This window comes from Cydia fagiglandana, chromosome 2 (genome assembly GCF_963556715.1).
Source record: "Cydia fagiglandana chromosome 2, ilCydFagi1.1, whole genome shotgun sequence".
Classification (NCBI taxonomy): Eukaryota; Metazoa; Arthropoda; class Insecta; order Lepidoptera; family Tortricidae; genus Cydia; species Cydia fagiglandana.
Genome location: NC_085933.1, coordinates 23,485,464 through 23,498,697, shown reverse-complemented (window position 1 = coordinate 23,498,697; position 13,234 = coordinate 23,485,464). Strand labels below are relative to the sequence as shown.

The following is a 13,234-nucleotide window of genomic DNA, read 5'->3' as shown; positions in this document are numbered from 1 at the left end:
TGGGGTCAGCTTTCCTGCTTAACCTTCTCCACTTCGCCCTATCCACGACATCGTCCTCGGATAACTTGCACTCACTCATGTCCTTTAGCACTACATCCTTCCATCTTGTTCTGGGTCTGCCCCTAGATCTTCGACCTGGGATGGAAAGTTGTAGCGCCAAATTTCCTACGTAGTCAGAAGGCCTTCTTTTTACATGACCATACCATCGCAGCCTGCTCTCCTGCATTTTATCGGCAATGTCGCGCACGCCCAGGCTTCCTCGTACGTACTCGTTACGGATTCTATCGAGCCTGGTAACGCCGCACATCCACCTCAGCATTTTCATCTCGGCAACTTGGATGGTATGCACGTGTCTTTGAGTCGTTGCCCACGTCTCGCTGCCATACATAAGGACCGGCCTTATTAATATACTTTTGTATACCAGACCCTTGAGTTTGACCGGCATTCTCCTGTCACACGTAACACCAGTCACTTCCCGCCATTTTAGCCAAGCAGCGGCTATTCGGTGTTGAATGTTGCATTCCACATTCCCAGAATGGTGCATCATACTACCCAGATACTTGTACTGATCGCACATGGTGACTAGTTGCCCACCGATGGAAATTGGGCTATTGTCGCTTGGATCTGGCTCGTTCAGGGACATGAATTGGGTCTTTGCAACACTCAACACTAGGCCACCGGCCTGTAACTGATGCTTCCATGACAGGAGTGCTTCCTGTAACTCAACACGGCTCTCGGTACAAATAGCCACATCGTCAGCGTAAACAAAAGTCCACTTCGCTGAGTTTTGCGCTGCCTCGGTGAGTGAGTCCAAAACCAAGCAAAACAGGAAGGGACTCAGAACAGAGCCTTGATGAACGCCTGCCTTAACCGCTATAGATTTTGTTTCACCCACTACCGTCCTTACCATTGACCTTGCACCCTTGTACATGTCGGTTATGATATGGACATACTGTTCTGGGACGTTCTTCTTGCGAAGGCTCCACCAGATCGTGTCCCTTGGGACTCGATCAAATGCCTTTTCCATGTCCAAGAATGCAATGTACAATGGCTGTTTTTTGGCGCGGTACTCCTCAGCAATCGTGCTCAGAGCGAACATAATAGGGTCGGTAGTAGATAAGCCAGGCACGAAGCCATAGTGATGCTTAGACAGGGAACATTCTGCTCTTAGTCGACTATCTATCACTCGTTCGTACAGCTTCATAGTATGGCTTAGAAGCTTGATACCGCGATAGTTGTTGCACTCATACTTGCTTCCTTTTCCCTTATAAATCGGAACAATGGTACTCAATCTCCATGCCTCTGGCATTTTGGAGGAGAGCAGAACACGGTTGAAGAGATTGGTAAGCAGCATGACTCCTTGTTCGCGAAGGCATTTCCAAACTTCTACCGGGATACCGTCAGGGCCAATGGCTTTATTGTTGGACATCTTATTTAAAGCTTTCTTAATCTCACCAGGAAGTATTGGAGGTATAAGGCCTATATTGGTTTCCATTTCTGGAAGCGATATAGCTGCTAATGTTGGATTTAGCAGTTGTTCGTAATATTAATGCCAGGCTGTTACAACATCTCTATCACGATACAACAATTCTCCATTTGAGCTCTTAATGGTTTTACACCTGGTAGGATCCTTTGCGCTCTGAGAACGCTGCTTCGCAAGTTTGTAAATATTCTATTGACCATCTTTGGTAGCTAACTGTCCGTATAGGTTTTTCTGGGAGTTCGCTCGTGAGATAGCTATAATTTTCTTGGCGTCTTTTTTAACTTTCTTGTATACTTCGCGATCTTCAGGTGTCTGGGTGGACTGCCAGGCCTTGAAAGCAGTTTTCTTGTTCTGAATCGCGTTTTGCACTTCAGTCGTCCACCACCAAGTTTCCCTATCGGTCTTTCTTCCCCCTTTTGTACGACCAAGAATTTTATTTCCTGCAGTTATGATGGACTTTCTTAGATATTCCCATAAGGTGTCAACGTTCGACTCGTCATCTACAACAAGATTTTCCAGTTGCTGGCAGAACTCAGGAATTTTCTCACCTTTTAGTTTCCACCACTTGGTGAGTTCTGGAGTTTGAGTTGGTTTCTCCTTGGATGTTTTCTTAAACACCATGTCCATCACAAGAATGCGGTGTTGGGGGGTAACACATTCTCCCGGAATAACCTTACAGTTAGTCACTCGACTGATACAGGTTCGGTTTATTAGGATATAGTCTATTTGTGACGATGTCTGGCCACTTTTGTATGTAATTTTATGTTCTGGCTTCTTAGCAAAGAAGGAATTTGCGATGGCAAGATCGAAAGCGGCTGCTGTTGTGAGAATGACCTTACCAGCATCTACTACTAACTCTATAAAAAGATAAATATTTTTAATTTGGTATTTTTTTTAATAAATTGGTTCAAGTCACCTGCCCGCGTAGCCAAGATGCCAATCGCTTACGCTCCGTAGCGATCGAAACGCAACTGTCACTGTCGCACTAACATGGAAGAGCGATAGAGAGACACAAAGCTTTTCGCTGTCGAAGCGATAGCGATTGTAACCTTGGCTAGGCCGGCAGGGTATATAAGTCTCCCGGGCTCCATCTGATGGGAAATAATACAAGGTGGCCCAAAAATACGTTGACAAATAATTTCGAAGAGTAATATATTTTATTTTAAATACAGCCAAATACTCTTTTTAAACAATAAGAGTATTTTTCTTACTTCAAATTAGTCTCATTCAGAAGAAGACAATTAGTGCCATTAAAAAAAATGGGTTATTCCCACTAGTTACCACCAAGTTGTTACCAGTGGTAACTACTGGGAATTTTTTTCCCACCTTTTACCACTGGTAACTACTGGGAATAAAAATTCCCAGTAGTTACCACCAACTCGGTTTAGTGGTAACTACTGGGAATAAAAATTCCCAGTAGTTACCACCAAAATTTTGTTAGAGTTAAATACTAATAAAAACACTATAAATAGTGTAGTATAAATATATAGAGTAATTTAATAAATAATTATAAGTCGATTAGTGTTTTAGTAAACTCCCTTAAAAGTGACCAAAAATATTGAAACAGTTTAACCGGTACTTGTACAAAAACTATGATATATGTACTAAAGGATAATTTTAATAATCCATTTAGATGATTTTTCAAGTGATTTTATTAGGTAATTCAAAATAACTCTATTTATACTATTCATACCTACTGTTTTTATTAGTATTTAACACTAACAAAGTTTTGGTGGTAACTACTGGGAATAAAAATTCCCAGTAGTTACCACTAACCCGAGTTGGTGGTAACTACTGGGAATTTTTATTCCCAGTAGTTACCAGTGGTAAAAGGTGGGAAAAAAATTCCCAGTAGTTACCACTGGTAAAAACTTGGTGGGAACTAGTGGGAATAACCCAAAAAAATACTTAAATCATCTCAGCCACCCGAGGGGTTAACTAAAACTCAATGTAACCTTTAAAATATTCTCCGAACAAACGCAAACGCTTGTTAAAATTATCAACAATATGTCAAACCTTTCTTTGGCCACCCTGTAAAAGTAAAATGATCAAGACCACACTTTTGCTGACTCACCTAAGCAGCCTTAACCCTTGCGAATAACAGCAATATGATATAACGGTTTGAATCAATCGGGACCCGTCTACGTCCACGGATTATCCGGTTCGTAGGTCGTAATTAAATGCATTGTTGTGAACGCTATTGGATTCGATATTGTATATCGCGTAGCGACTGAATGGGTTAAGGGTTAGAGCCGCAAATAATGTGTTATACGGTTGCGGTCGGTCAATATAATGATTTTATAAACGAAAGACGCATATTGCGGGATGCCTCTACGAAAAAGCTACCTATATCAAATACAAGCATCTTAATTACCGGTAGTGATTCGCCATCCAAATTTTAGCACATTATCGATTCGCAATAACTTTTTTCCCGAGTAATTTATTCAAATATGACTTTCGGTCGACTAATAAGGCCGAATCTAAACAACCCCCTGGGCCTGGCAATTACAATGCATTTTATAAGCATTTATTTTAATTTATTTTCAAAACACATCATTAGTCAAACATCATCTCATCAGTGTTTGCAGTTACACATAACATGTTTAAATCGTAACTTATACCCCAAACACATACGAGTAACGTACCAAACAAGACCCTAAAGAGCGACGAATCCTGAACATCTGTAGCACGCAAAACAAAAGATGTTTGTTCGCTCACATCCGCAGCACCCTCACCCGGGTCATTAGGGGTGTCACAAAAACACATTAAGCGGTGAATTTAAGTGTTTTTCAACACCACTAATTACTTCACCTTAACTGCTTCCCAGATTAGACGTATAAATTGTCTGTGGTAAAATGTTTTTATGGGTTTCCCTTTTCTCTGGTTCTTTATCGGGGTTCCTTCACCTTTTTGTTTTGTTTTAGTACCCTTTTAGAAGTTAAACAAATGGTAAGAGTTGAGAATCTCTAAGTTGCGCCAAATGTAACTTTATGCTTTCCAGTCTAAGGGCATTGGCTCTGTATGACCTTTTAAAACAATTCATTCTAGCTATTTGAATAAATACGAGTACAAGCGGCGTAACGGATAACTATTGCAGAAATCTAATTAACAATTCATTCTAGCTATTTGAATAAATACGAGTACAAGCGGCGTAACGGATAACTATTGCAGAAATCTAATTAAAAGCGGCTTTTCTCATCCAATGAGAGATAGTTTTCTCGAATTTTACGAAAATATAAAAATATATACCCCGTGGTGTACTATAAGGTAAACGTACTAGTTATTGCTCGACATGCTACTTAATTCCCAATAGATGACATCCTGCTATCACCTCTATTGACAATGACTCAAGTTTAAAGATGACATGTACCTACCGGGACTGTGACGAGCACTAGTACGTTTGCCTTATACCTACGAGTATCTTATTATGTGTACAAATATAAAACTAATTAGCCACATAATTCATAATTAAATAGGTACACTGTGTGCTACCTATTCCTAAGATTCATATAGGTATAATTATGTAGACAACTTCATTAGACAACAGTTGCATTTCATTGAATCTTCCACTCTACGAAAGGATATTAGTTAACTTTAGCGAAACTAATTAAAACTTCTCAAGTATACGGGGTACCTACAGTCACATTGTACTTACTTTAGCATCTTAACTAACTTGAGCACCTGAGCACGACATGAGAGCACTAACTCCTACACAAATGCAAGCTCACTAAACAAACTAAACACTAACTCAGTTTTTCAAAAGACTTTGTCTCCTTTGACTAAAGTCACGGTAGCTCATAAAGTTGACGCATTAACTCATAAAATGCCTTTTATTCAGTTGAGTCAGTCAGTGCTCGAGAATACGTCAGACTGCTGAGGCAAAATTGGAAGACATTTGCAAAGTACGTATGATATGCTGGTGCTAATTATGTAGGGGCCTCAGAATTAGCGGCTGGATGATGAATTAAGCATTGATTTCATATCATTTACCCCTGTAGTAGTGTTTTATGTTTAAAAAAGGTGACTTATGTACATAGGCAAATCAAACCGCTAGGTGCACGACTGGTGCTGCCGGGCAGCAGCTGCCCTCATTTTGACATCTTTTCTACGTAAAATCTTATTCTTAAAATTTGTTGCAATGGCTTCCGCTAGCGTTAATGTTTGACATTCCATAAGATTACGTTTGTTTATTATAATGTATTTTACAGTAGGTAGGTACATCTGGTGCTCCATTACGACATTCTGTGCTATAATAAGCACATTACGTAACTCCGCCTGAAATTTAAAGGGCTATACGTACTGTAAAACGCTGTACGATACACTTGTGAGTTTGCTATTTTTCGCACTTGTATCGTAAATAATAATTACCCTACAACTGGCTTCGTGGCCACACCGTAGGCACCTACACGGAACGAGTGTTTAACTTGCACGTTACGTTAAGTCAGGAGCTGAGTGTGCTCGCCGGAATTAATTCCTTGTAAATAACGCTACGTTCTAAACTGGCACAATTATTACCAGTGATCGTACATTTTCCAGCATTATTGGTGCAGCGGAGTGGTGTTAACGGAACTGGTATAAGTAATTTCAACCCTAATGATTAATTAGCGTTAAATACGTAAATATTAACCTTAATTTACTAAAAATGCTGGAAAATGCACGATCACTGATTATTACTTAGCCAATTTCCTACTAGTCACAGCTTATTTTTTAGAACTGTCAAAACGATAATGGCATTTATATAAACACGTGTATAGAGACGTCACGGTTAACTCACCTACTTTTTATATTTCAATCCGATTTATTAAATAGAAATTGTGGTTAAAAATAACTCCTATCTAAGTTTTTCTAATAATATTCTGGTGCTTTATTATGTGCAGAGTGTGAAATAATTTATTTTAAGAACAGGAAAGTACCTTCCCAATTAGATCCACTTTTAATTCACTTTACGACTTTTCGAACAAAACTTAATGAGTACCCTCATGTGGATCTAATTGGGTAGGTACTTTCCTGTTCTTAAAATAAATTATATTTAACACTCTGCACGTTATAAAGCACCAGATTATTATAGGCGTAGGTTTGTCTTTAATATACCAAAATTTCAGTTTATTTTTATCTGTAATAGTAGTTTATGTGACTGCTACATAATGAAAGGCATTAAAATACGAGTGTGGGTTTATGAAACGAATGAAATGAGTTTCATAATAGTATCACACGAGTGTTTTAATGCCTAATTATGTACAGTTACATACACTGCTTTATCTACACACATATTATAAACTTTCTATGATATATTCACTAACTTCATATTACAGCCGACTTTGCTCTCTGGCGGAACTCGCGGATATGAGATGGCGTTTCCGAAATATCTTTATCGCACATTTTACACGAAACTTTTGTTATAGTTCCTTTAAAAACAACAAAACAAATTATATTTTACTTATAACGTCATCTCAACTGATATTAGAATGGGGGTCAAATCAAATTGCTTTTTTTTTCAGAGATGTTCGAAATTTGAAATGCATTACCAAATCGATTTTGATATAGTAATGAAGCTATTACCACATTTTCACAGATAAAAAATTTGCTGCAACAAAACAGTTTATCGTAATGTTGGCCATTATTTACGAATTTTGAAGGCATCATAGACAGTTTATGATATGTGTGTAGATAAAATTAGATTATTTAACTTTCTCAACTCTTGCAAGACCACAGTGGCGTAGCTAGGCGTGGGCGTAGTGGGCTGTCGGCGTCGCCCACGGCCTCGTGCCCCAAGAGAGGCCTCGCGCGAGGCCCCTTCGAGCACAGTGAAAGAAAAACGATTTCGCTCACGGCTAGATTTGTTCACGCTACGCAAACTAGTGTTGGTGTAGGTAACTATACTTGGTCAGGCAGATCTTGTCAGTAGAAAAAGGCGGCAAATTTGAAAAATGTATGCGCGAAGGGATATCGTCCCATAGAAAATTTGAGTTTCGCGCCTTTTTTACTGACACAATTTGCTTGACCAGCTATATATAATAAATACATGATCATCCATGGAAATTTACTGTAACTATTTAAATAAGAGAGTATTTATTATATACACCGAATCTAGTAAGTAGGTACGCGTACCTCGTCCCATATTCTAACCTACGCGAATAATCTACGCACGACGTATGTATTAAATTAGTACTTTCTTATAAAGTATTACCAAATATCTCATTTGTATGTATGGGTTCTCTGCGACCTTGCCGGTAACCCTGTATTATTATATAGGTATCATAAGTTTCTCAGAAAAACATTATGATTACCACGAGGGTAGTTGCGAACTTTGATGAAAAAAGTGAGACTACGCGACCTGCATGCACGAACATCGGAAGGGGTTGCGTCATATCTTAGGAAAAGTTATTTTACTCATACGTACTCGAAAATGTCCACAGTTCATTTAAAGGAAGAGGCAAAATCTATAGGTATGATTATGACTTAATATGAGTAGTTATGACCAGTGATCGTACATTTTCCAGCATTTTTGGTGCAGCGGAGTGGTGTTAACGGAATTGGTATAGATAATTTCAACTGAAATGGTAAATTAAGGTTAATATTAACGTAATTAATGCTAATTAATCATTAGGGTTGAAATTACTTAAGTATACCAATTCCGTTAACACCACTCCGCTGCACCAAAAATGCTGGAAAATGTACGATCACTGGTTATGACTGACTCATAAGTTGAGAATAATACCTACCTACTACGAATAATGGCTTTAAATTAAACGCATTTACTATCGACATTCTGTCGTCTGCCGAACTTCATTATGTAAACTGCTTCCAATGGCTCTAATGCACGTAGGTATGCATATGAGCGTTAACTTGGCTGTCACCTAACATACCTATATACTTTATAATTATTTTACTTTTAGGGACTTACCAACTATTATTCATGTGCCTCGAACGCAAACTTGCTTTCGTAGTAATAAGTACCTATACTTTTATTTATTAATCTTTGTTGTAAGTAATATAATGTAGTAGGTATGTTTTTTTTAATTTTTAATCAATCCTTGGTGTATAAATCTACCACTCTTTGAGCACTTGATGATAGTCAGTTAAACTCAAGTAGGCATAGGCACATGATGCGTTGAAGGCACTGAATGCGTTTGCAAAATGATACTTTGATCTTCGGCTATCACACAAATTAGAAGACAAAAATTACCCACCTAAGCCATAAGTCATTTATTTGCGAAAGATAGAGTATACATACTTTCGAATTTACTTTAGGAATTTCAGCAAGTTTTCCTCACGGATCGCAGTAATCTCGAACTCTCGCTAGCTACTCTACCGTTTAATAGAGCGCATTGAAATTGTCCATAACTGTGTTAGGAGTTTAGTCGGGCTATTCGAGTTGCTCGGCTGTCTTGTAGAGCAGTTACCTATTCGCTTCGAGTCGATATTATAACACTTTGTGAGAATATATAACAACTAGGCAACTAGGTATGAAATGCGACCTGAAAAGGCTATAGTGTAGGCGAAGAATTTTATGAAGTTGTTATGTATTAATATGCAATTTAAACTTAGTCCCAAAGTAACTTTGTGTAGTAATTACCTATGACATTGTTAACTTCAGATTGTATATTTTATAAAATGATTTTTCCAAACTACTCTACACTTTTAAGCTTATATACCTACTTTTGACATAGGTGCGTAATGATATATTGTATGTATATGTACCGGCGCCCTGCAGTGGGACGTAAATAGGCTGAATTTATTAACTTTAGGTAAAGTATTTAGGATGTTAATTAAATGCAAGTCAAGTTACATTAATCAATTTAATGCAATGTCTACTTACTATTACAATTATAACAGTTAAAATCGGTTATCAACTTATCAACAACAATCAACGTAAATGGAAAAGATAAGATGTACAAAAAAAGTATTCGTTTATTAAATCAGATTATGATCTGTCGATGCAGATTTACTACCTACTTAATCTTAATAATTTAATAGGCGGTTTTACCTTTGTCAGAACTTAATATCTAAATAGTGCTTTATCTCAAAATCACATTATTACACCCATTATTAAATACACGAAAGTACCTACTTTAATATTAAAAATATACCTATATGAGTAGTAAATCACATACAATCACAGATTTCAATTTTGAATGTCTTCTTTTTTATATTTATCACATCATTCTACTTGATTTTAAATTACTATACACAAACTTATCGTTCATTAAGGTGTTGAGTTCTTCGTTGTTTTGTATTTTGATTCGCATTATAACTTGTTGCAATTCTGCTTCATTTATAGGACCATCTGACAGGTCTTCAGGTAATATTTCAAGTGCAAGGACATTTGTCTCGTACATCCCATAAATAGTTAGTCCGTACGCCACAAGAATCTTCACGTATCTATCAGTCAATGGCGAAGATTTTACACTGCACAAGATTTCCATACATTTCGATATTTTGCCAACAATTTTTCGTAAGAATGAAACGTAGTAGCAGTTCTTTTCTTTTAATTTTTTTACAAACTTGCCGACTTCTAATCCAAAACGGATATGAACATCTCTGTCACATTGCTCTCTGCCGTCTATGGTTATCCTAGTTAACAACAATAGCTGGCAATCCCAAAAGTATGAGTACATTTCAGTTATACCAAACCTCTCTTCAAAAGATTTTAGGATGTATTCGAATATATGAGTTACTCTGGAATATTGTGTTTCAGTGTTTGAAGCGTTTTCATCGAGTTTGTTTACAAAGTCTTTGAAAAACAATTGGAATTGAAATTCTCCATCAAGCTTCTCGTTCCAATGTTGGAAGCATTCAGTTATGATATTTTCTACAATCCTCATAGTTTTGTTTTCTTTGCCATCATTCGGAATATCTAGAATATATTCGGTTATAAATCTCCATGTTGCATTAGCCAATTTATCCTTAGCAAGGCAATTTTCTCCCGGACTCTGTTTTAGCCTAGTCCATATTTTTTGGAGGAAATCTTTGATCAACGCTTCAACAAACAGTTCGTCCAACAATCTTAAATTAGATATCATTGCATTTATAACCAGGATTTTGCGTTTATCATTCTGGCTAGATTCCGGCAAAGCCGATACAGCTTTCCAGGCAGTTTGTAAATACGAACCTCTTAGACATTCAGGTAATTTATTTCCTTTGAAATATTTAAATATTTCATCATCGTCGCCCTCTTTTACGTTGGACGTAAGCTTGAGTAAAACGTGAAATGTTTCTTGACGTTGCTTTATTTTTTTTCCGACTCTGTCAACAATTAGTTTGTAAAGATTATTTCGCACTGAATCATATTTCGTATTCAGCCACACAGTTATGACTAGATTCGTCTTGCCGCTTGTTTTTGAAACATTGAAAGCTAAGCGTAAACCTACCTTTTGGATGGACAAGGGTGAGATCAATAATAATCTTATGAAACCCGCAAGTGAGTCCGGAGTTAATTGCATGAGATACATATTTATTATCCCCTGACCATGACGCAAATACCCTCCTCTGATGTAAGGACGAGTTTTGGAGAATGGCATCGGTGGTCGAGAATAACCCTGGAATGCACAAATAGCCATTCGGACAAAATGTAGGTAACAATCCCTTCTCCAGCCTATTTTAGGGCCTTTAGGTTCATGCTTCTCCATAATATCTGATTTAATAAGCTCATCGCCGAGTTTAAATATCGCATAAACATTAAAAAATACAAACTTTTTCTTCTCTAGCCTAGGATATTCTCTTGAGATATTGTTAAGTGTCTTTATGCACAAACTTAAATACTGCTTTGCCAAGTCTTCCGAAAAATAAATTTTCATTTTATCGTAAAATGTGCTGGCTATGGTCTTTCCATTCCACTTTATGTTTTCCTGAATTAAGTTGAATTGGTCAATGATCATTTTGGGATCCTTTTTCAAGCACCTAATCAAATATCCCTCTGTTAAAAAATGATCTTTGTTTTCTAAATTATGTTTGAAATGTTCAAGGTCTAATTTCATAAATTTTATAACAAGGCTTGGATAGTCGTCTTTATTTTCAAAATAATATTTCAAACTCGCCAGATTTTTCAAATATGGTCGAATTTCAACTTTTACTGGTTCATTGTAATCCTGTGTTTCATAAACTGCAATTTTCTTCATGTAAAATTTAAACATATAATCATATACTTGTTCTTTTCTCTCTTTACTCAATTTTCTATTACAAGGTAACATTTCAAAACAATAGTAAAAAGTGCCACTCAAGTAGTCATTCAGGTCAAAATGTGGAAAAGGTTGATTTGTTATAATGTGATACAGAATAGAAATGTCAAGAAGTATGTTGTGTTTGCAGAAGGCCGCATATAACCCAATACTGTTCACTAGTTTATCAAACACACTCCAGCAAGCATCAGGAAAATCAAGCACATTATGCTGCTCAACAACATATTCTAAAAAACGTTGTGTTCTCTCTTGTTTTTCGTTGACATGAGTTTCAAAATAATACATTAGTACTTTTGATATTTCTTTATGAGTTTTTGCAGACTTCACCAAAAAATGTAACAATTCTAACTTTTTAGCCCAATCCACAGCAACAAAAATTCGCTTCTTTATCACTTCAAAAGTTTTTGAAAAGCTAACAAACTCAAACCAGCGGTAATACTCATACTCAGGTATGATCCCTAATTGCTTCTCCAAATGCATTAAAGCCCATATTTCTTTATCATCCTCATTCAATAAATCGTAATACCCAAAGAGGAAAAATTCTTTACTCATTTCGAATTCTTCTGAGGGATACTTGTTGGTGAATATTTTTTTGATGAATTTGAACAGATCTGTTTTTATCAAATCCAATATGTACTTGTATGTGACATAAAAATTGATTTGCCAAAATTCTGTAACATCTTTTGGTAATAGAGCTATAGCATAGACCTGTGCATCTTCGGGTGAAGTGTACTTTGCAACTTCATTTGTTTTAAGCATGCTTAAATACAATGGAGGGTCTTTCAATATTCTATTTTTATGCTTTTTCAAAATACTTCTCGATATTTTTGCTCCCACTTTTACATGTTCCATATAATTTTTAGGTGTGGTGTACTTCTCATAAAGGTCTAAATATTTGTCCTCATTGATAGACTACAAATAGGAGATATTTTTAATATGGCCTCCCATTTTACCATATGTATCAGCCAAAAGAAATGAATTGCCGATCAAAGCAATGTAATGCTGATACTGTACATTTTTAAAATTCTCTTCATCACTCAAGAACTTTTGTTTGAAGGATTCAGATGTAAACATCAGGAATTTATAAGCATGTTTTGTCAAGTTATGATTGGTACAGTACTCATAAAAAAGTTGTGCTCTGCTTTCATCCCTAATGTGGATGGATATTGCGGTCAATGTCTTGTGCATCATTTTTACAGACATTACAGAGAATATTTTCTCATGTAAATAATTTGGGTTGAATATATAAGCATACTCATTGCCATATATCCAATCACCTTTGAGAGCTCTAGTGATATACAAGCTATCACCACATTTCAGTTGGTCTATAATAAAATCAATATTTCTGCATTCTGATGCTAGGTCTATCTTGAAGAGACGATCCACATCAGATTCTTCTTTAATTGTTTTCAACACACGGAAATCCACATCACTTTTGGCTGCTGCATTAACTTTTAAATTAAGCTCTTTATGCCTCTCACAGAGGTTCTTACCTTGGAACTTGATCATCTTTGACAAGGAAGTACCTGTAAGCAATAAAATAATCAACGGTCATAAAAAGAGCCACATTTAA

General features: G+C 36.6%; 1 protein-coding gene across 1 annotated transcript; it reads right to left on the bottom strand.

The window, feature by feature from the left end:
• Positions 1–9,341: 9,341 nt before the first annotated feature.
• Positions 9,342–13,234, bottom strand: LOC134678913 (uncharacterized). The gene is given in 1 exon segment (XM_063537661.1): positions 9,342–13,234. A coding segment is annotated over 1 exon segment (3,531 nt). The 5' UTR covers positions 13,171–13,234; the 3' UTR covers positions 9,342–9,639.